The sequence below is a fragment of the Saccopteryx leptura genome, chromosome 11 (assembly GCF_036850995.1).
Source record: "Saccopteryx leptura isolate mSacLep1 chromosome 11, mSacLep1_pri_phased_curated, whole genome shotgun sequence".
In the NCBI taxonomy this organism is placed as follows: Eukaryota; Metazoa; Chordata; class Mammalia; order Chiroptera; family Emballonuridae; genus Saccopteryx; species Saccopteryx leptura.
The window spans coordinates 65,689,381-65,712,507 of NC_089513.1; the positions used below are offsets into that span (position 1 = coordinate 65,689,381).

Here is a 23,127-nt window from a genome sequence, read left to right on the forward strand (position 1 = left end):
AGAGGGAGGGGCACAAAGAAAACTAGATAGAAGGTGACGGAGGTCAATCTGACTTTGGGCGATGGGTATGCAACAGAATTGAATGACAAGATAACCTGGACATGTTTTCTTTGAATATATGTACCCTGATTTATTGATGTCATCCCATTAAGATTAATAAAAATTTATTTATTAAAAAAAAAGAATTTTTTTAACGAACAAAGAGAAATAGAAGTGAAGGAGAGAAAGGAGAAAAAGAAAAATATCCAATTGGTAGATAAAATAAAATCAATGAACAGAATAGATCCCATAAAGTTTTTAGTGCTACTTGCTTGAGTTAACCACAATTACAAGGATTTGACCCAAAATAGCATACTCTCTGCTCATTTTTAAAACAACATAAAATATCTGATAAATTACTCAAAACATTCATATTTACTGACAAAGGAGACAAGCCTCAACCTTATAACTTATTTAGGTACAGAGTAAAGCAAAAGTAAACATGATACCTGAAGAAGTGATCTGTTTCTTTGGACTATGGAAAAGAACCCAAATTATCAAAAATTCTGGGTCCTGTAAAATAAAAAAATTAAATGAATATTAGCAATTAAGATTAGAAGCTTAATGAAAGAAAAGTAGTTTAAAAACTCCACTTCCTTTGTAATCATAAACCAGTTCTTGGACCCATCCAGCTTACCTGTCCATCATCGCTGGCAGGCATCACGTGAGTGATCACAGAAGGAGCTGCTAGCTGGGCAAGTGCTTCAGCGTACGGAGTCGTGTACGGAGCCACTTTCGCAGAAGCGCAGACAGGCTCCTTGGAAAACGTGAAGCAGCGCCAGGCTATGGCATTCTGTTCAGTAGTGCAAGAATTTGTTTCAGTAAAGCCAATAGTTGGTAAAATGTTAAACTTTAAAAAAAAATTACTTTTGTAAAAAAAAGTTAACCAAGAATGATATTAGCAGTGTCTAAAATTCAAAATCAATGTGCTGCGTGTAAAGTTTCTTGCTGTTAGTACTTACAGCATTAATAATAAGTCTGATCGGCACAATGGCATGTGTCTTGTTTATCAGTTTTAACGGGAGAGCTTTCCAGCCTCCATAAATCACATCACCAAAATCAAGAGCATCCTTCTTCTCTGTTTCTACCTAATGGTGAAAAAAGGGACTGATTTATACAAAGCAATATATTAACAAATATCACAGCCTGTGTTCTTAGCGCTGCCCATTCAGCCACAAGAGTCAATATTAAAGGCAAACTTACCTAAGTTTCTCCAGGCTATTTTACAATTGCAATTTCTAAAAACAAATAAATGTTAAATCCTTTTTTGAGGTAGTCTATGTATTCATAAGTTTATAGAACAAAGCCACATCTTAGGTGTTGTTGCTCTGAAAAGACTATTAGATCTTAACACAAACTGACAATTTTATAAAAAATAAAAGCCTCTCTTTAATAAATTCTTTTATTATAATGTTGACTTCTCAACTTTCTTCAAACATATGTTGGCATTTTTATATTATAAACTTCTGGCAAAATGTTTAAAATGAAATCAAAACAGACATACCAGAAATTTAAAATTAATGCCTATCATCTTGACAGACTGACTTCTTTCAACAAGGGAGACCAATCTAACACAGATCCTTCACACCCACACACATTTAAGTGCTAAGTAATATTTAATACACACAAAAGACTGCTCTTTGTCTCTAACTTCTTTCACTTAGCAATACACTCTAGGTCCACCCGAGCTGCTGCAAAAGGTCAGATTTCATTCTTTTTTTTTTAGTGATAGAGACAGATAGGGACAAACAGGAAGGGAAAGAGATGAGAAGCATCAATTCTTTGTTCTGGCACCTTGGTTGTTCATTGATTGCTTTCTCATATGTGCCTTGACTGGGGTGGGGGCCTCCAGCTGAGCAGTGACCCCTTGCTCAAGACAGTGATCTTGGGCTCAAGCCCGCGACCTTGGGCTTCAAGCCAGCAACCTTTGGGTTCAAGCCAGCGGTCAGGTCTATGATCCCACACTCAAGTCAGTGACTGTGCCCTCAAGCTGGTGAGCCTGCGCTCAAGTCGGGGTTTTGAACCTGGGTCCTTTGCACCCCATGCTGACTTATTCTTTTTTATAGTCAAGTAGTAGTTCATTGTGTAAATGTAGCATAGCTTTTTTTATCCATTCATCTACTGATGGGAACGTGGGATGCTTCCATATCTTGGCTATTGTAAATAATACTGCAATGAACATAAGAGTACATATTTCTTTTTTTTACTTATTCATTTTAGAGAGGAGAGAGGAAGAGAGAGAGACAGAGAGAGAGAGACAGAGAGAGAGAGACAGAGAGAGAGGAGAGAGAGACAGGAGGGAGGAGCTGGAAGCATCAACTCCCATATGTGCCTTGACCAGGCAAGCCCAGGGTTTCGAACTGGCAACCTCAGCATTTCCAGGTTGACGTTTTATCCACTGCGCCACCACAGGTCAGGCAAGAATACATATTTCTTTATCAAATTAGAGCAAAAAAAAAACAAACAAACAAAAAACAAAACAGAAACAGACTCACAGATACCAAGAACAGACTGACAGCTGTCAGAGGGTAGGGCGTTTGGGAGACTGGGTGAAAAAGGTGAAGGGAGTAAGAAGTACAAATTGGTGGTTACAGAACGGTCATAGAGCTGTGAATTACAGTGTAGGGAATATAGTGAATAATATACTCATAACTATGTATGGCCAGGTGGGTACTCAAAACATCTGGGGACCACTCTATAAAGTACTGCAGATGATTTTCTAACCTCTATACTGTACATCTGAAACTAAGACAGATAATACTTACTGTAACCTGTAATTTAAAAAGTAAAACATAAAAAACACATGTATTTTAAAGACTGGTAAATTGGAGCTTCACAGTGGCCCATGAAGGTGTGGGGTGGGCTCACCTCCAAGGTAGTTAGTTGATACCTTCCTGAGAGTAAGATAGGACCTTGAGCTTATTGCTGGCAGAGTGAGACTAGAATGGAATTTGAACTCCATGCACAAGGTACAGAAATTCAAAGAAATGCCCTCTTTATGAAACTGAAAAAATTCTGTGTACATATCCAAAGAGACAATAGGGAAGTGTGTCCAGGGATAAGTGGGCATTGGAAAACCATTAGCAAGACAGTGAAACCCTAAGCCTTTGCCATACCAGGTATGGGAGCTCCAGGCTGAAGGTCACACCTTTACTGCTCTCATGCAAAGTGCTCTCCAGGGACACACGGGAAAGCCAGGACACATGGGATTTGTATAACTAAAAGCATGCTCTACAAATGTGAACTCTCATTAAAATCTTTAAAATACAAATTAAAATTAGATACCACATGAAGAAAATAATCAGGAGAACCCAGTAAAACTAATTAGCAGAAGAATTAGCACTCAAAGGACAAGAAATAATGTCAAATAATCAGAGTTCATAAAGTAGGAAAAAAACCAGAAGGATCCAAGAAGCGATGGTGAATAAAAAAAGAAGAAAAAGAATAAATAGCTTTATCTGTTAAAAATTTTTTAATGTTGGGGTTTAAAAACCATATGGAACTATAAAATATTTTGTCAAAGATAATATGGAAGAAAAAGATCAGCATTAAAATGATTCCAGCTTCTTGTGTTGTTTGAGAATAAATAGAACACAGCTCCTGATTAATTTCACGGAAGTAACCAATTTAAAAAGGGGTATGGGGAATAGAAATGTGAAACTTTCAAATTAATGCAGATGCTAAAGAAGGATGAAAAATTTAATCCATCTAGTGGGAGTCAGGAAAGGTAGAAAACCCAGAATTTTTAAAGAGATATTATGACAAAATAGAGGTCAAAGAATGAAAAATGAAGAGATGGAAATAGATAATACTCCAGCAAATTACTAAACAAAAGAAAAGATGACATACACTATTACTACTGGACAAAACAGACTTTAAGACAACAGGTGTAAAGAGAATCAGTACTTAAAAAGAAATCAATTCACTTAGAGGATAAAATGATCCTGAGCCTAAACACATGCAACAATAGAGCTGCAGAATATCCAAGACAAAAATCAAGAGAATTATACAGAGAAAGTGACACATCCACAATCACTTCCTTAGAGGTCAAAGGACTATGCAAACAGAAATATTAGAAATAATACAGAACATGTAGCTATAGAGTTACAAACAAGAGCTAAGAACCACATAAAAGAACTCTGCCCCTAAGAGAAAGAAGAGCCATTCTTTTTAAGAACACAAGAAACATTAACAAAAACTGAAATAAATACTCTTAGGAAATAGAAAATGTACTTTAAAATGCACAACGATCCAACTTCCCAAAGAGAAGATCCAGAAAGTCTTGTTGGCCAACTTTTTTTTTTTTTTTGGTATTTTTCTGAAGCTGGAAACGGGGAGGCAGTCAGACAGACTCCCGCATGCGCCCGACCAGGATCCACCCAGTATACCCACCAAGGGGCGATGCTCTGCCCATCCAGGGCGTCGCTCTGTCGCGACCAGAGCCACTCTAGCGCCTGGGGCAGAGGCCAAGGAGCCATCCCCAGCGCCTGGGCCATCTTTTGCTCCAATAGAGCCTTGGCTGCGAGAGGGGAAGAAAGAGAGAGAGAGGAAGGAGAGGGGGAGGGGTGGAGAAGCAGATGGGTGCCTCTCCTGTGTGCCCTGGCTGGGAATCGAACCTGGGACTTCCACACACCAGGCTGACGCTCTACCACTGAGCCAACCAGCCAGGGCCTTGTTGGCCAACTTTAATACACAAATCTTTAGCAATGTGCATCAAATACCTAACTGACTATATTCACCAGTTTTGGTACATATACATGAAATACGCTAATACAGTATTATTACTGTATTAAAATTATTGCATATTAATTTTGAAATACTGGCCCTGGCCATTGGCTCAGTAGATAAACAGCCTGGCATATGGATGTCCTGGGTTCAAGTCAGGGCACACAGGAGAACTGACCATCTGCTTCTCTCCTCTCATTCACCTCTTCTCTCCCTCTTCCCTTCCCACAACCAGTAAGTAGCTGGGTTGATTCAAGCATCAGCCCTAGACAGGTTGCTGGATTAATCCCAGTTGGGGCACATGCGGGAGTCTACCTCACTATATCTCCTGTCCTCTCACCTAAAAAAAAAGAAAAACAAAAGGAAACAACTGTACTCAAACACAGACTGTCAACACTAGTGACTTCTTTATCACTAGAGATACTTTCTGAGCTGTCTTCATGAGTCCAGAAAGCTTAGTCCAGGGGTCCCCAAACTTTTTACACAGGGGGCCAGTTCACTGTCCCTCAGACCGTTGAAGGGCCGGACTATAAAAAAAAAACTATGAACAAATCCCTATGCACACTGCACATATCTTATTTTAAAGTAAAAAAAAACACAAAATGGGAACAAATACAATATTTAAAATAAAGAACAAGTAAATTTAAATCAACAAACTGACCAGTATTTCAATGGGAACTATGCTCCTCTCACTGACCACCAATGAAAGAGGTGCCCCTTCCGGAAGTTGCGGCGGGGGGCCGGATAAATGGCCTCAGGGGGCCGCATGTGGCCCGCGGGCCGTAGTTTGGGGACCTCTGGCTTAGTCTGTATGTGCTTCCAAACTGATATTATGGCTGTTTTAAAATCTGTATGCAATGCCATCACTGAAAGGTATTCCAAGTCGGGAACACTCACTCATAAAACACAGTGTAGTTGCTTTTATTTATCCCCAAAATATATCCCCACCTATCCACTTACTGCATTGTTTCTTTTTTTTTTTTAATTCAGTGAAAGGAGGGGAGGCAGAGATAGATTCCCACACACGCCCCAAATGGGATACACCGGTAAGCCCACTAGGGGGAGATGCTCTGCCCATCTGGGGTGTTGTTTCATTGGTCAGCAACCAAGCTCTTCCTAGCAACTGAAGCTGAGGCCATGAAGCCACCCTCAGCGTCCAGGGCCAACTTGCTCCAATCGAGCCATGGCTGCAGGAGCGGAAGAGAGAGAGAGAGAAAGAGAGAGAAGAGTGGGAGGTGTGGAGAAGCACATGGGCACTTCTCCTGTGTTCCCTGCCCAGGAATCAAGCCCGGCACATCCAGATGCTGGCCACTGCTCTACACCTGGGGCAACCGGCCAGGCCCTGCATTGCTTCTAAAAAGTGATATTTACAAAACTAACATCCAACGTTTTAAACCACCTGGAATAATCACCAAGTCTGGTTAAATTTCTTAGTCTCTGTTATTTTTCTTTTTAAAAAAGTATGTAAGTGACTTTTCGGAATGCCCTAAATACCCGCTGAAGAAAAGCAGGCTAACACATTACCCTCAAGCAGCGAATTTAAAGCAACTTTTCCTTCTTTGCTGAGGGATACCTTTTTGGTGGAGGGAAAACCAACCTTGTTTTGTATTTAAAATAGAGGGTCTTACCTGACTGTGTTATATTTAAAATTTCAGTCCAAGTTAAAAAATAAAAAAAGCAAAAAACAGACTTGAAAAGAAGAGCCAAGGAATAGGAGAAAATAAACAAAGTGTAATTATTAGCAAAGATTTATCCTCCACAATATAAGAAACATCTACAAAAATTAGTAGACATTCACCTGACCAGGCAGTGGCACAGTGGACAGAGAGCATCGAACTGGGACCTAGAGGACCCAGTTTTGAAACCCAAAGGTTGCTGGCTTAAGCGTGGGCTCATCTGGCTTGAGCGTGGGATCATAAACATGACCCCATGATCTCTGCCTTAAGCTCAAAGGTCGCTGGCTTGAAGAAAGGGTCACTCGTTCTGCTGTACCCCCCCCCCCCCCAGTCAAGGCACATATGAGAAAGCAATCAATGAACAACTGAGAAAACTACTAAGGAGCCACAATGTAGAACTGATGTTTCTCATCTCTCTCCCTTCCTGTCTGTCCCTATGTGTCCCTCTCTCTGTCCCCCCCCCCAAATATTAGTAGACATTCAAAACAACAGAAAAATGGGCAAGAAATATAAACAGGCAATTTAGAGAAGGAAAACCAGAATAAGTAACAAACAAAACGATGCTCAACATCATTAGTAATCCAAGTATGTAAACTAAAACAATATTTGACATCCAAGAAGTAAGCAAACTTTACATTAACAGTAACAAATGTTAGCAATAATAGAAACTCTTATATATTTCTTCTGCAAATATAAATTAGCAATTTAGTAGTATCTAGCCAAAATAAAAGCACATATACTATAAAATATGATGTTTGTGGTAGGGACCTGGACAGCCTTTATCAAGTTAAGAAAGCAATGCAACAGTTTTTACAGATACGGCCTCTGTACAGAATTCCTGTGCTATCTCTCATAAGGAATACAGTTCCCTAGTCAAATCCTGGTGGTCCTTCAGGGCCCAATTACTCCTCTAAATTCTATGTCCCCAAGAATGCTTTCACTGTTTACCAAGCTAATAATGTATGCTGGACTCAAAGCCCAGACCACACCTCAGAGCAATGAAATCATAATCCGGAGGGTAGATAAGACGCAGACATCAGTCATTTTTGAAGATCATCAGGAGATTCCAATGAGCAGACCAATTTGGGAATCACTGCCTTTCGCTACTATAGCTTATGTGAGCCACTTAAGACATGACAGCTTTAAATATTGCTTAGTTGTGATTTTTCATTCTGCTACAAAAATGTAAGCTGTTTAAGGGTGGTTCAGAAGCTTAGCATAGTAGAATGTATTGAAATGCAGAAAATTAAGAAATGCAGAAAATTAATGACACTGGTTCTCGGTGGGGGTAATTTGGTAATATCTGCAGGCATTTTTGCTTGTCACAACTGGGGAAAAGGAGGACCAGAGATGTTGCTAAAAATCCAACAATGCACAAGATAACCCCCCACCCCCAACAAAGAATTATCCATCCCAAAATGTCAACACTACCAAAGCTGGAAAACTCAGCCCAAGAGAATGACGAGCATTGCAGAGATGATTAAAAAAATACATAAAATGGCACTTACACAAAAATAAAGATAAGAGTTTATGAAAACTACAAACTCTACTTCCTCCTTTAAGCCCTAGAAAATAAATTTTGAAGCTAAGTTTTTACGCATTCTCCCTGGGAAAAGGTAAGGAAAGGCATACACACTGTGAAAAGAAATGCTGAACAATCCTCATCAGCTTCCTTGGAAAGCTACCTTTTCCCTCACTCCCTACACCCCACAGCTAAACAGAATCACAGTTGTAGCCTATGAAACAAGTTAACTTTAGAAGGAGCTCACTAACACCTGTAAAGTGTGGTTGAACAAACATGTCAGACTGAAGTCACATATAAGAATCCACTAATTTTTAATTATCATGTAGAGCTGTCCTGCTTTTCCTTTGTTTTGTACCCTCCTCATCTCATCTTCCCACTTCCGTAAGATATTCTGATTTCACTCACAATCAATTGAGACCAGACACCTTTGTACAGCTTTGTTTGTGCACTAAGGCTGCAATTTGTCATCATCTGGTGAGACTTAAAAATTACTGAAACTCTGCCATTCCTCCCCTGGCCCCCATTCTGATTCAGTTGGTCTGAGTGGGACTCAGGGTGTTCTTAAAACCCCAATGGTATGCCAATGTGCAGCCAAGGTTGAGAGCCACGTCTTATTAAACAGGCATATAATACAGTAAGTGCTTCATTATCCCAACTAGCGAGGCCTTATTTCTTTCATTCCCAGAAGACAGATAACTACAGAAGAGCACCTTTTTTACCTAACAAATAATCTTCAGGTATAGAAAATAAAGAAGAATATAACATGGCATTTTCTTAAGTGAACAGCAAATTCTAAAATGAAAATAAGTTGGAAAATAAGGATTAATGCTATACTTTGCTTTAAAAACGACTCGGCATGTATATCTGTATTTCTGTAAAACAAAAATTTTGGAATAAGATATTAAGAACCACTGTTTAGCAGGAAATTAACTTTGTGGCACATTCATTCACAAATTCTTTTTTCCCAAATACTACTTTTAACGTTAAACAGACTTCATGAAAACGGCAGGTATAAAAAAAGACCTGTTTACAAATAGTTACCTCAATCACAGGAGTCTCGGCAATAGCGGTGAGAATGACTCTGCTCGCCAAGGCTTCTGCTTGGACTATCGTCTCAGCATCTGCTGTAAACGGCCAAGAAGCAACACTGAATATGTATCTGAAAATCCCAGGATTGGACGGTATGAAAAGTACTTTTATGTCTTCTGCGGTATGAGGTCTTATGATGACTTTATTCTTGAAAACTAAACAAGGATATGCTAAAATATCCACCTTAAAAAAACAAAAAGAGACACATGGTTTCTTAAAAATTGGCTTCACATTGAAAATCAAGTAGAATCAACTAGTTTTTTAAGATCCCTTTTCCTATTCACTTGAGCTACCAAATTTAGACATTTATTACCTCTCCAAAAAATCCAAGTCTTTTTTTTTTTTTGCATTTTTCTGAAGCTGGAAACAGGGAGAGACAGTCAGACAGACTCCCGCATGCGCCCGACCGGGATCCACCCGGCACGCCCACCAGGGGCCACGCTCTGCCCACCAGGGGGCGATGCTCTGCCCATCCTGGGCGTCGCCATGTTGCGACCAGAGCCACTCTAGCGCCTGAGGCAGAGGCCACAGAGCCATCCACAGCGCCCGGGCCATCTTTGCTCCAATGGAGCCTTGGCTGCGGGATGGGAAGAGAGAGACAGAGAGGAAGGCGCGGCGGAGGGGTGGAGAAGCAAATGGGCGCTTCTCCTGTGTGCCCTGGCCGGGAATCGAACCCGGGTCCTCCACACGCTAGGCCGACGCTCTACCGCTGAGCCAACCGGCCAGGGCCTCCAAGTCTTATTATAACTAATTATCTGTAAAATACAACCAGTCAAACTTATGAAGACAGGCTGAATTTATGGCCCCTAGACTATGTTAAACCAAACACAGCTATTGATACCCACACTATCCTTGAAAAGGGCACTTTACAGCCCTCCACATAGCCCCAGGACCTAATTCTGGTGTAATGCAGGATTGTCACTTATCTCTTTAATATTCCCCGTTAGGCTTCCAAGTCTAATTATGACTCACTCCAAACCGTCCCTTCTCAACATAATGGAGATCTTCTTTTCTGCTCCCACTTGCAGAGACAACACTATTTCCTACATTTCCCTGAGAGAAGGCCTCCAGTCTCACCTGCTTCTACCCTCAACCCTCTCCTTCAAATACCTATCTTTTATCTAGCCTTAGGATATGAACGTAGCTGTCGCAAAATCAGGACAGTCTAGAACAGGAGCTGCTGTCCTTATTTCCTACCCTTCCTACTCCCTGACATTCAAATGGTCATTGCAATCATAAAAGCAGATTAGATTCTAGAACTGTAGCAGCAGTTATTGATCACATGAGACCATGATTATAAAAGGTAACGTTAAAACTGCATTTCCACTTATCTCATAAGACCATGTAAGAATATAATCTGACAAATTAGTCTAAAAGACTACTTACTAAAATGGTGTAGGCCCCAAGATTAACTTGTTTTATTGATAAATGACAGTAACTTATAGTCAATCACATTTAATAAAACCAGAAATTCAAGAGCTTTCAGGGGATTAAATAACAACACTAAAGGATATCCACATGATTTTATAAATAACTAACAACGGAGTATAATGATTAATAAATAAATAGTAACACGGGCAGAAAGATGAGAAGCAGATTCAGATTTCACCTCTTACACTAGAAGTACTACAACAAAAGAGGGACCAAGAACAATACCATTTGCCTGACCTGCGGTGGCGCAGGGGGTAAAAGCGTTGACCTGGAACGCTGAGGTCACTGGTTCAAAACCCCAGGCTTGCCTGGTCAAGGCATATATAGAAGTTGATGCTTTCTGCTCCTCCCCCTTCTCTCTCTCTCTCTAAAAAATGAATAAATAAAATCTAAAAAAAAATACCATTTGACGATTCTGTGCATGGTGTAAGGGGAGGGACAGTATGAAAGGAAATACTACTTCCTAGTATGAAAGGAAGTACTACTTATGCAAAGGAGAAAGCCAGCACTAATCATAATGCAATTGCCTTGTCAAAGAGAAAGTTAACACAAGACTCACCTTGTCACCATTAATGCTAACACTGAGAACCTCGATGCTGACCTGCAGCCAGCGGGTAGTAGGATTCAGTACACTAAGGTAGGTTTGTGAAGCAATACCAACACAGCAAGCATGAGGAAACTTCAATTCCTCAGGTACCCTTACACACCCTGTGTAAAGATAAAGCAGAGTCAAAATTCCAAGTTATACCAAATACTTGATTAAATGCACAACTAGTTAAATTGCGAATTTTATAGAAGACTTCTTTATACCCAGAGCTATGGTGTAAAGCGCCCCACATCTTTAGGCATCCTTGATACTATATAAGCCTCAGCAAAGGCTGGGCAACAATTTTTTCCTGCTGAATCCAGTCAAGGAATAAGAACAATTAAAACTGATTAAACTCATAATTTATAGCTAATCAACTGTTAGATATTACTATTAATCTCTTCCTTCTTTCTCCCACATATATAAGCCACTGCCTAATCTAATAAGAAATGACAGAGGCTCTAACTTGGATTTTTACCATGACCAGTCTTTTCACTGTCCTTACGCAGTTACTCCGGAATCTCCTTGAAGACAGCACTCTAGAAGCTGCGTATCCTGGGTCAGAAAAAGCAGTGACCATCCACAAGACCATAAGGGCACAATTCATCCACTACAGACAGGAGTGCCAGGGTGTATCTCTCATTACCACAACAGTAACCCACCAAGACTTAAAAGCTGGATGGAGATTCACTCCTTCAGAGGAGACTCTAAACTGGACATTTCCCAGTTGAAAGAAAAGAAACACAAGCGCACAACACAACAGAGACAGGAAGACAAAGGTACTGGGAGTTTCCCCTGCATCAGTTTTCATGTTTTTCTAAGGCCACTTAAGGGACCCTTGCCCAGAAATATGTATAGTCTGTGTTCCAAAATCAGGACAAAGGAAAAAAATTAAAAGAAATTCAGGCCTATCATATCTCCTTGAAACAATCTCATTTGAGAAAACTCAGTTTTTTTTTTTTTTTTTTTTTTTTTTTTTTTTTGTTTTTTTTTTTTTTCCATTTTTCTGAAGCTGGAAACGGGGAGAGACAGTCAGACAGACTCCCGCATGCGCCCGACCGGGATCCACCCGGCACGCCCACCATGGGGCGACGCTCTGCCCACCAGGGGGCGATGCTCTGCCCATCCTGGGCGTCGCCATATTGCGACCAGAGCCACTCTAGCGCCTGGGGCAGAGGCCACAGAGCCATCCCCAGCGCCCGGGCCATCTTTGCTCCAATGGAGCCTTGGCTGCGGGAGGGGAAGAGAGAGACAGAGAGGAAAGTGCGGCGGAGGGGTGGAGAAGCAAATGGGCGCTTCTCCTGTGTGCCCTGGCCGGGAATCGAACCCGGGTCCTCCGCACGCTAGGCCGACGCTCTACCGCTGAGCCAACCGGCCAGGGCCCGAGAAAACTCAGTTTTAAATTGTAGCAAGCAACAACAGGCGATAACAAAAAGCATCTCACCAAATCCTGACATCATTCCTGAATCCCATGGTTCAATTCCACAACTTGCGCCAACAGACCGCACAGGAAAAGCTTTTGCTGTAGTTAGAATATTCTGATGTCTGGTATTAGAATATGGGTTACAAAGGGAAGAGGCCCCCATCAATTCAGAGTTGATATTCTGTCCTAGACAAATATCCATGGCCACAGCATTCTGCACATGCTCTCCCGTGACAGCAGGGTAAGAACAGTTTCCTGCAAGCCCACAGACTGTGCTGGCACTACCAGCGTAACACTGCGGCAAAGCAACATTTCCAGTGGCAGGTAGTGTTCCCAAATACTGCTGGGCAAAGGGAGCTATGGTCAAAGACTGCTGAGTCAAGAGTCTAGGAACTGAGGCAGGCACGCTCTGCATCTCGGGAGCAGAGTCATATACCACAGAGCTGGGAACAGGAGCACACTGGTTTCCAGAGGCTGTCTGATGAGAAACCTGGCCACTCGATGCACTGTTGGTAGTTGATGTATCTTCAGAAGCTGCCGTCTCACTTTCGTTCACAGATGACTGCAGTGGCACAGAGAGGCGTAGCACAGCTGTCATACCTGGGTGCTTGAGCCCTGACTTGCTCAGACGAGCCAGGCTGATCTGGTCTAATTCACTGGAGTTTGTAGTCAAACCTTCCTCAGTGGTTTCTGAAAGATCTCCACTTTTGGAAGAAAGAGCTTTACTAAATCTCAAGTTAGATTTTATATCTTCAGGTTTGCTACCAAGAGAAGTTGTGTCAGTCACTTTTTCTGAATCTGACTTTTTCTGGATAATATACGATAATGCTCCTTTGCCTTTACTTTGAAATAGACCTTTTTCTCTCAGCTTTTCCACAGCCTGTTCCTCTGATAAAACTGGACTGGTTCGAATAATTGTGGTGCTCAACTCACTGATGATATCATTCTGAGTCTGACAAAAAAATGTTTAAAATTAATTCATAGATTATTATAAATTCAAATAATATAATAGAGATCTGGAAAAGCGTTGGTTTACACACAAAAACAGTTTTGCAATTGTAAAATGCAGGATTAAGTTAGAAAAATGTTGCATTCATCGTTTTTTGGAAATAATTATGAGGAGTCTAAAGAGGAGGTATACACCAATTATATTTCTGAAAAAATTTACATAAAGGACAAGAGACAACTAATTCTGTAAAAATTTAGGGAATTTCCCCCTCTAAACTGTACAAGAAAAATCTAAATAAATTAATAAAAAAGAAATGAGGGGTAGGATGAGAAAGCTTTAAAGTGACATCAACATGAGGTTAGGAACCAGAGCACATCCGGCTCAAGGGCTCTTCCACTTGATTATCTGTCCATACTCCTATAAGGTTTAAAAATGCTAATTTTGGCCCTGGCCGGTTAGCTGGTAGAATGTCAGATGGCATGTGGAACTCCTTGGTTTGATTCCCAGTCAGGGCACCCAGGGAAGCAATCACCCATTTCTCCTCCCCGTCCTCCCACCTTCTCTCTTCTCTTCCCACAGCCATGGCTCGATGGTTTGAGCGAGTTGGCCCTGGGCACTGAGGATGGCTCCGTGGCCTCCCCTTAAGCACTAACATAGCCTGGCTGCTCAGCAACAGCCCCAGGTGGACAGAACATCGCCGGGTGTGGGGCTGGCCGAGTGAATCCCGGCTAGGGCATACGCGAGAGTCTGGCTCTCTGCCTTCGTGCCTCTCACTTAATAAAAATAAAATAAAATAAAAAGAAAGAAAATGCTAATTTTTTTAAAGTGAGAGTAGAGTAGATAGAGAGACAAGACTCCTGCATTCACCCTGACCAGGATCCACTTAGCAACCGAAGTCTGGGGCTGACACTTGAACCAATTGCGCCACTGGCTGCATGAAGGGAAGAGAGGAGGAGGAGAGGGAAGAGGAGAGAAGCAGATGGTTGCTTCTCATATGTGCTCTGACTGGGGATTGAATCCAGGATTTCCGTATGCTGGCCAACGCTTCCACTGAGCCAACCAGCGTGGGTCAAAAACGCTAATTTTTATGAGCACCAAAGTCTTTTCCAATATCTAAACCATTGTGGGTTTGTTTTCTTAAGTATGAAGTAATAGACATAGTCAATGTTCACACAGTCATTTCTTCATAATGTATCACCTTAGGGGTGACATCTGTAAACATACACACAAATTAAGATGCACTTAACCCTCACTGATTATTTTTGATACGTGGTTTGAAAATTTATTATGGACCAAAACTTTAGAAACACAGACATTGAGAAACAAATTATTTGCCAATTATCCATCCATCCACTCATCAGTCTGTAAAAATAAATAACAAGAACCAATACGTATTCGGTAGTAAATTCTTTTTTTTTTTTTTACAAAGACAGAGAGAGTCAGAGAGAGGGATAGATAGGGACAGACAGACAGGAACGGAGAGAGATAAGAAGTATCAATCATCAGTTTTTCATTGAGACACCTTAGTTGTTCACTGATTGCTTTCTCATATGTGCCTTGACCTTGGGGCTACAGCAGACCGAGTAACCCCTTGCTCAAGCCAGCAACCTTGGGTCCAGGCTGGTGAGCTTTGCTCAAACCAGATGAGCCCGTGCTCAAGCTGGCGACCTCGGGGTCTTGAACCTGGGTCCTCTGCATCCCAGTCCAACGCTCTATCCACTGTGCCACCGCCTGGTTAGGCAGTAGTAAATTCTTGGTGCCAAGCCCTGTCACAACATCCCTGTCCCTGCTTACATATGAAGAACAGGCTTGGGGAGAGTGTATCCATCTGTCAGTAGCAGAGGAGAGGCCACCTGACTCCCTAATTCAGCTCTTAACCACTATGCTAAGAACAGAGACACAAAATCTAAAAGCATCTAAAAAACAGCTTTCAATGAAATGGTGTACTGGCTTGTCCAACATGATGTCATGTTTAGTGGATGTATTTATCAATAGCTTGGTGGAATACATCAATAGCTGTATGTATTGCAAACTCACAACAGTCATATCAGCTCATAAAAATGCTGAATACTGTCACATTCAGAAAACATATGCTGACACGTAAATCTCTCAGGTCCGCTTCTCTTCCATCCTCACAGTCACTACCTTAATTCGAACCTGCACTGTCTCTCACCTGACTGACTATAGCAGCCTTGTGTCAGTCCTCCTGGTTCTCATCTTTCCCCTATCAATGCCTCCTCCAAACTGCTACTGCAATGAGCTTTGAAAACATCAACACAGATCCTGTCAGTGTTCTGCTTAAGAACCTTCAAACTCACAAATTTCACATCTAAGACTCCTCTTGGTTTGGCCTCTTCTCTTTTTCCCAAGTACATGACTCACTGCAGCCATTCCAATCTTCTTGGGAGTCCCTAAAATGCAGTCTATTTACAATTCCATGCCTTTCCCATTGGTTTGTCTGCTTCTTTCCTAATTCCAAGTAGTTCTGAAAAATATGGCTTTAATACATTACTAGTCCTCCCACTATACCCTAGTCATATTGTTAGTACCTCCTTCTGCATACCATAGCATAGGTCTATCACAGTGCATTTTGTTACACAGTACTGTCCTGCACATGTCCTCCATCAGACTGAGAACTTTTTTTTTGTATATATCCAAAGTGAGAAGTGGTGGGGAGGCAGACAGACAGACTCCTGCATGCGCCCAACCGGGATCCACCTGGCAAGCCCACCAGGGGGCGGTGCTCAGCCCCTCTGCGCATTGCTCCGCTACAATCGAAACCATTCTAGCACCTGAGGCAGAGGCCATGGAGTGATCCTAAGCTCCCGGGCCAACTTTGCTCCCATAGAGCCTTGGCTGCGGGAAGGGAAGAGAGAGAGAGGGAGAAAGAAGAGGGAGAACAGTGGAGAAACAGATGGGTGTTTCTCCTGTCTGCCCTGACCGGGAATCAAACCTGGGATTTCCACACACCGGGCTGACACTGTACCGCTGAGCCAACTGGCCAGGGCCAGACTAAGAACTTTTTGAGGGCAGATACTAAAATATTTGTACCTCTAGCCTGACCTGTGGTGGCGCAGTGGATAAAGCGTCAACCTGGAAATGCTGAGGTCGCCGGTTTGAAACCCTGAGCTTGCCTGGTCAAGGCACATATGGGAGTTGATGCTTCCAGCTCCTCACCACCTTCTCTCTCTGTCTCTCCTCTCTCTCTCTCTGTCTCTCCCTATCCTCTCTAAAAAAATGAATAAATAAAAAAATAAAATCTTAAAATATTTGTACCTCTAGTGACTACCCAGTATGAGTAGCTGTTTGAATCTCCTCTTTCTGCACCTCCTCCCTCCATCTCTTCCTTCCATGCTATCCACCCTCCCCTTTTAAAGATAAAATGGCAACATTAAGTATATAGGCCAGAACTTCAGTCTGAGCCATACATGAGTAACACTTTAGACCCAGAAGCCTTACTAAAGAAATAATAAAAAGTGCTTCCCACCTGGTGGCCCTCAAGGCCATGATCTGAGGCCATGGTGGGACAGGTGCTCTCTTGCTCAGAAACGTAAGTCAGCCTGCTCAAACTAGCCTGTGGACATATCAGCTGAGACATCTCACTCTCACAGGGGGGCTTCTGATGATGAGCTGCCGGGCCAAAAGGTTCTAAAGCACACCTGAAAGAGAGAACACCTTGTGATTGCAGTTGTCCATTCTGTAGGAAAAGCCAATCCTGCTTTAGTTACCATCTTGTTAATCTAGTCTCTGCTCCAGCGGCAATGTATAGGAGGCGGCAAAAGTAGCTTTATAGTTGTGAGTACACAAAACAGAGTTTATTCTTGTATTGGAATATATTCATTTCTGTAATATTTGTATTACATCTATAAACCTAATTTTGACCACCCTTATATACTTACATAATAACTCAACTAGATTCATTTCCTTTACCCTTCATCACCTAAAATTATAAATTATGTATTTATATATGTATGTATGTGTGTGTATATATATATATATATATATATATATATACACATAATATCTTATAAACATCTTTCTTAGCCAGAGGATAGTATTATTAGGCAGCATGGCTTAAGAGTTTCATTGTGTGTTTGCCATAATTTCTATTGCCTAGTTCCTCTTTTAGCAAAATCTTTATAATTAGGGTTTTTTTTCCTTAGGATAAATTTGCAGGTATAGAATGTCTGAGTCAAAGGGATTTTTATATGCATTGCTGAATTACTCAGCCAAATGTACCACTTTATATTCCTTTCAGTAGGTTATGACTATTTCTATTCCCTTGCAGTTATCTACATGATTATTTTTGTAATCTTTGCTCTTTGAAGGCAGAAATTTTTAATGATCTGCTCTTCATTGCTCTATATCAAGTATTCAGTAAATTTTTACTGAATGAATGACTAATTCTGTCATGTGACTGTATATGGAATTTATTAATGAAAATGCTATGATATAACAATTTTCTTTTGCAGTACCTAACAAATAATTCATTCAGTAGAAATATATATACAAGGCCAGCCCAGTTTGATTCAAAGAGAGGGGAAACAAAATGCAATTCCTGAGAGGCCCCTAAGTCACACTAAATAAGATATATTGTCCCAGTAGCCATCTTTGAAAACAGTGTTGCACCCACTGCACAGCCTTTAATTTGACTAAATTGACCCCATCATTTTTTGCAAAGTTCAGACTACTCAGCTGTGCAGTGGACACAGAGAGAATCCTATTTTGAATTTAGATTTAGAAAAAGCCCTGAATCAAGACACTATTGACAAGATGATACCAATTGGTGAATTTCTAACCAATGGAGACAAAATATTAACCAAACTGTTTCAGGTCAGTTTTAGCCACTGCATGATATGGGACTTTTGTTTGTTTCAAAATTTTTAATTTTATTGTATCTATTGCCCCTTATGTGCCTTACAGACAAGATAACCTGAGTTTCCTATATGCACATACATACATGCACACGTATTTATACAGATGCCATGTCATAGCATGAAAAACGTTCTGGGTTACTAGTAATGTGTTGTATTATTACTCTGGCTCCTTTAATTGAAAAGAACAAATGCATTCAGGTTACATAACCACAAGTAATGAAAAGTGAACTGTAAGAACATATAGAAAGAAAAGGAGAGAAATTTCAGTTGAGACATCAGATTTCAAAGGAATCCGAAAATTGCAAGTGCTGACCACAGAGAGACTCTAAGGTAGTTCTGAAATTAGAAACTCTAAATCAGCTTGGTGACACTTTGGAAATGAGCTAGAAGATGGAAAACCAGTGAGCAGGGATGCTAATGAGCAGCAAAACTTATCAGATAAAGGCCCTGGCCAGTTGGCTCAGTGGTAGAGCGTCGGCCTGGCGTGCGGGAGTCCCAGGTTCGATTCCCAGCCAGGGCACACAGGAGAAGCGCCCATCTGCTTCTCCACCCCTCCCCCTCTCCTTCCTCTCTGTCTCTCTCTTCCCCTCCCACAGCCGAGGCTCCACTGGAGCAAAGTTTGCCCGGGCACTGAGGATGGCTCTGTGGCCTCTGTTTCAGGCGCTAGAATGGCTCTGATTGCAGTAGAGGGACGCCCCATATGGGCAGATCGCCCCCTGGTGGGCATGCCGGGTGGATCCCAGTCGGGTGCATGCGGGAGTCTGTCTGACTGCCTCTCTGTTTCCAGCTTCATAAAAATACAAAAAAAAAAAAAAAATTTTCAGTTTAGCCTGACCAGGCGGTGGCGCAGTGGATAGAGCGTTAAACTGGGATGCAGAGGACCCAGGTTCGAGACCCCGAGGTCGCCAGCTTGAGCGCAGGCTCATCTGGTTTGAGCAAAAGCCCACCAGCTTGAACCCAAGGTCACTGGCTCCAGCAAGGGGCTGCTCGGTCTGCTGAAGGCCCGCGGTCAAGGCACATATGAGAAAGCAATCAATGAACAACTAAGGTGTTGCAACGCGCAATGAAAAACTAATGATTGATGCTTCTCATCTCTCTCCGTTCCTGTCTGTCCCTGTCTATCCCTCTCTCTGACTCACTCTCTGTCTGTTAAAAAAAAAAAAAATTTTCAGTATAGAAACAAAAGAGCCTTTAAAAAGAACAAAAAATTCATAAATACTTTTTATTTTTCTGGAGTGAGAAGTGGGGAGGCAGACAGACAGACTCCCACAAGCACCAAACTGGGATCCACCCGGCAAGCCCACTAGGGGGCAATCATCCGCCCATCTGGGAGTTGCTCTGTTGCAACCTGAGCCATTCTAGCACCTGAGGAGGAGGCCACGGATCCATATTCAGTGCCTGGGGCCAACTTTTGCTCTAATGAAGCCTTGGATGCAGGAGGGGAAGAGAGAGATAGAAAGGAGAGAGGGAAGGGTGAAGAATCAGATGGGAGCTTCTCCTGTGTGCCCTGGCTGGATTCGAACCTGGTACTTCCACACACTGGGCTGATGCTCTACCACCAAGCCAACCGGCCAGGGCCTAAACTTTTTTTTTTAAGTGAGAGGAAGGAAGACAGAGAGACAGACTCCAGCATGCACCCTGACCAGGATCCACCTGGCAAGACCCCTATTGGCAATGCTCTGACCATCTGGGGCCATGCTCATCAACTGAGCTATTTTTAGCAGCTGAGGCAGAGGCTCCAATGAGCCATCCTCACCACCCAGGGTCAATTTGCTCTAATCAATCAAGCCATGGCAGCAGGAGAAGAAGGGGAAAAGAGAGAGGTGGAGGGGGAAGGAGCGGTGGAGAAGCAGATGGTCGCTTCTTCTGTGTGTCCTGACCGGGAATTGAATCTAGGACTTCTACATGCTGGGCAGACACTCTACCATTGAGCCAACTGGCCAGGCCCAATTAACTTTCTATATGGCAGAAAATAAAATAAAAAACTTTTAAAAACTAAGAACTTTTAAAAACTTATATCACAAGTAAAAATTCATTCTCGCCTACTACTTCACGCGCTCCTAGAAATGGACATAGAAAGACTAACAGTCCATGAGAAAAACAGGCAACAAACATGATAACTATTATATAGGAAAAAATATAATAATATAAAAGAGATGCTTGTCTGACCAGGCAGTGGCGCACTGGATAGAGCATTGGACTGAGACACGGAGGACCCAGGTTCAAAACTCTGAGGTCGCTGGCTTGAGCACAGGGCCAATGGCTTGAGCATGGGATCATAAACATAACCCCATGGTCATTGGCTTGAGCCCAAAGGTTGCTGGTTTGAGCAAGGGGTCACTTGCTCTGCTATACCCCCCCCACCCCGTCAAGGCACATCTGAGAAAGTAATAATGAACAACTAAGAAGCTGTAATGAAGAACTGAGATGAGATGCTTCTCATCTCTCCCTTTCTGTCTGTCTCTACCTGTCCCTCTTTCTGACTCTCTCTGTCAAAAAAAATGCTCATCACACATAAAAATTATGAATTAAAGTTATATTGAAATACTACTTTTTTTTCACTTATCATATTTTCTTTCTTTTTTTTTTCTTTTGTATTTTTCTGAAGTTGGAAAAGGGGAGGCAGTCAGACAGACTCCCGCATGCGCCTGACCGGGATCCACCCGGCATGCCCAACAGGGGGCGATGCTCTGCCCATCTGGGGCATCGCTCTGTTGCAACCAGAGCCATTCTAGCGCCTGAGGCAGAGGACACAGAGCCATCCTCAGCGCCCGCGCCAACTTTGCTCCAATAGAGCCTTGGCTGCAGGAGGGGAATAGAGAGACAGAGAGGAAGGAGAGGGGGAGGGGTGGAGAAGCAGATGGACGCTTCTCCTGTGTGCCCTGGCCGGGAATCGAACCCGGGATTCCTGCACGCCAGGCTGATGCTCTACTAATGAGCCAACCAGCCAGGGCCACCTATCAGATTTTCAACAATCAAAAAACTTGATAAATAATCTGTTGGTAAGGCTATGGTAAAACAGACCCTCTACTAAACTATTGGAAACTTAATTTAATGCAATCTCTATTAGGGGTTCTACTAATTTAAATATGAACACAAATGTACATATACTCACTGACCCAACAAACATTTCCAGAAATTTATCCTATTGATATATTTTCACATGTCCAAAATGACTAGAATACAGATAAGGCTGTAATAAATAACCATGTATAGCAAAAATTAAGTGTGTGAAGGACCTTAAGTCAAGCATAAAAGGGGAAGATAATAAGAATATGTATATATTCATATTTGCTTATAAATACATAAATAAACCCCAAAAGAATACCTAAGAAACTAACAGCAGTCCTCTGGTGAGGGGACTAGGGACCTAAGCAAATGAGAACAGCATAATGGAAGGAAGAATGCCCACACGCATATGTGCGTCTACCCATGGATACACATGTAATACATTTGATAAAGCAATGCACTGACACTGTTCAAAAATTATATACACATACACACAGACATATTCCTATATATGTGCCTAATTTTTGAATGATGTTTACTTACCGCTTTTTCAAAAAATTAAATTTTAAAATGTTCTTATAACTTAAAGGTTATCTAAAATCTGTGACATAAAATTCTTATTCTCTCTTTATTTTTACTATTTTTTTTTTGTATTTTTCCGAAGTTAGAAGCAGGGAAGCAGTCAGACAGACTCCCGCATGTGCCCAACCAGGATCCACCGGGCATGCCCACCAGGGGGCGATTCTCTGCCCATTTGGGCATTGCTCCTTTGAGGCCTGAGCTATTCTAGCACCTGAGGTGGAGGCCATGGAGCGGTCCTCAGTGCCTATGGCCAACTTTGCTCCAATGGAGCCCTGGTTGCGGGAGAAGAAGAGAGAGAGAGAGAGAAGGAGAGGAGGAAGGGTGGAGAAGCAGATGGGTGCTTCTCTTGTGTGCCCTGACAGGGAATCGAACCCAGGACTTCCACACACCGGGCTGATGCTCTACCGCTTAGCCAACCAGCCAAGGCCTCTTATTCTCTCTTTAAAAAGCATTTACCAATCTTACTGGTATAAAATATGCAAATATTATGTTAGAGTAAAAATCCAAAATTACGTTATTTAAAATGCTGATAAGAAAACAGTGAGACTGACACTTTCATCACACGGAGAAAGTAAGGGAGCAAGTCTTTAAGAACTCTTCTAGAAATCGTTTGCTAATAGGAGAGCCTTCAAATATTCCCAACCTGGTAATTTCACTTCGAGATTATCTATCCTAAGGAAATCAGTCAAAAACACAGAAAAAAAAACCGAGCAAATTAATTCATCTCAACATCACTAAAATGGCAGAAACAGTATAGTAAGTCTTCAGCTGCATCCATCAGAGGCATGTAAATAACTGAAGATTCATTACACAATCTGTAACATTACTAATTTTCTTTTAAAAACAGGGCATTATTATAATAAGTAAAAAAAATAAGAGGATAAAAATCTGCACAAAAAAATGGCTTGAATGAAATAAAATATGTACAATGGTTATGTTGCAATGAACCTATAATTTTCTTACGTACACTTTTTTCCAACCTTCTTGTACTAAGCATGTATTTTTAATACTAAAAAACTGGTAAGCACTTACCCTGACAAACTTGTTCCAGAAATTTCACTAGGAGAAGAATGACTCAGCGGAGAAGTCGAAGGTCTGAAGCTATCCTGGTCATCTTCTGAAATATGTCCATCAAGCTCAGAAGGATTTTTCAAATCTATCAAAAAGGTATGATTTCTAATGAGAACAGGAAGAAAAAAAAAACACTCTGCATAAT

At 41.7% G+C, this 23,127-nt stretch overlaps 1 protein-coding gene across 2 annotated transcripts in view; it reads right to left on the minus strand.

Moving 5' to 3' along the window:
- CEP192 (centrosomal protein 192) overlaps positions 1–23,127 on the minus strand; it is a 149,639-nt gene that overhangs the window by 56,077 nt on the left and 70,435 nt on the right. For both annotated transcript variants that reach the window (XM_066352246.1, XM_066352247.1), the window contains 8 exons: positions 22,944–23,067; positions 16,931–17,102; positions 12,516–13,446; positions 11,045–11,193; positions 9,007–9,237; positions 1,002–1,127; positions 677–832; positions 489–552 (listed from right to left, as the gene is read on the minus strand). In XM_066352246.1, the coding sequence (XP_066208343.1) occupies positions 489–552; positions 677–832; positions 1,002–1,127; positions 9,007–9,237; positions 11,045–11,193; positions 12,516–13,446; positions 16,931–17,102; positions 22,944–23,067 (1,953 nt within the window). The remainder of the gene's footprint in view (positions 1–488; positions 553–676; positions 833–1,001; positions 1,128–9,006; positions 9,238–11,044; positions 11,194–12,515; positions 13,447–16,930; positions 17,103–22,943; positions 23,068–23,127) is intronic.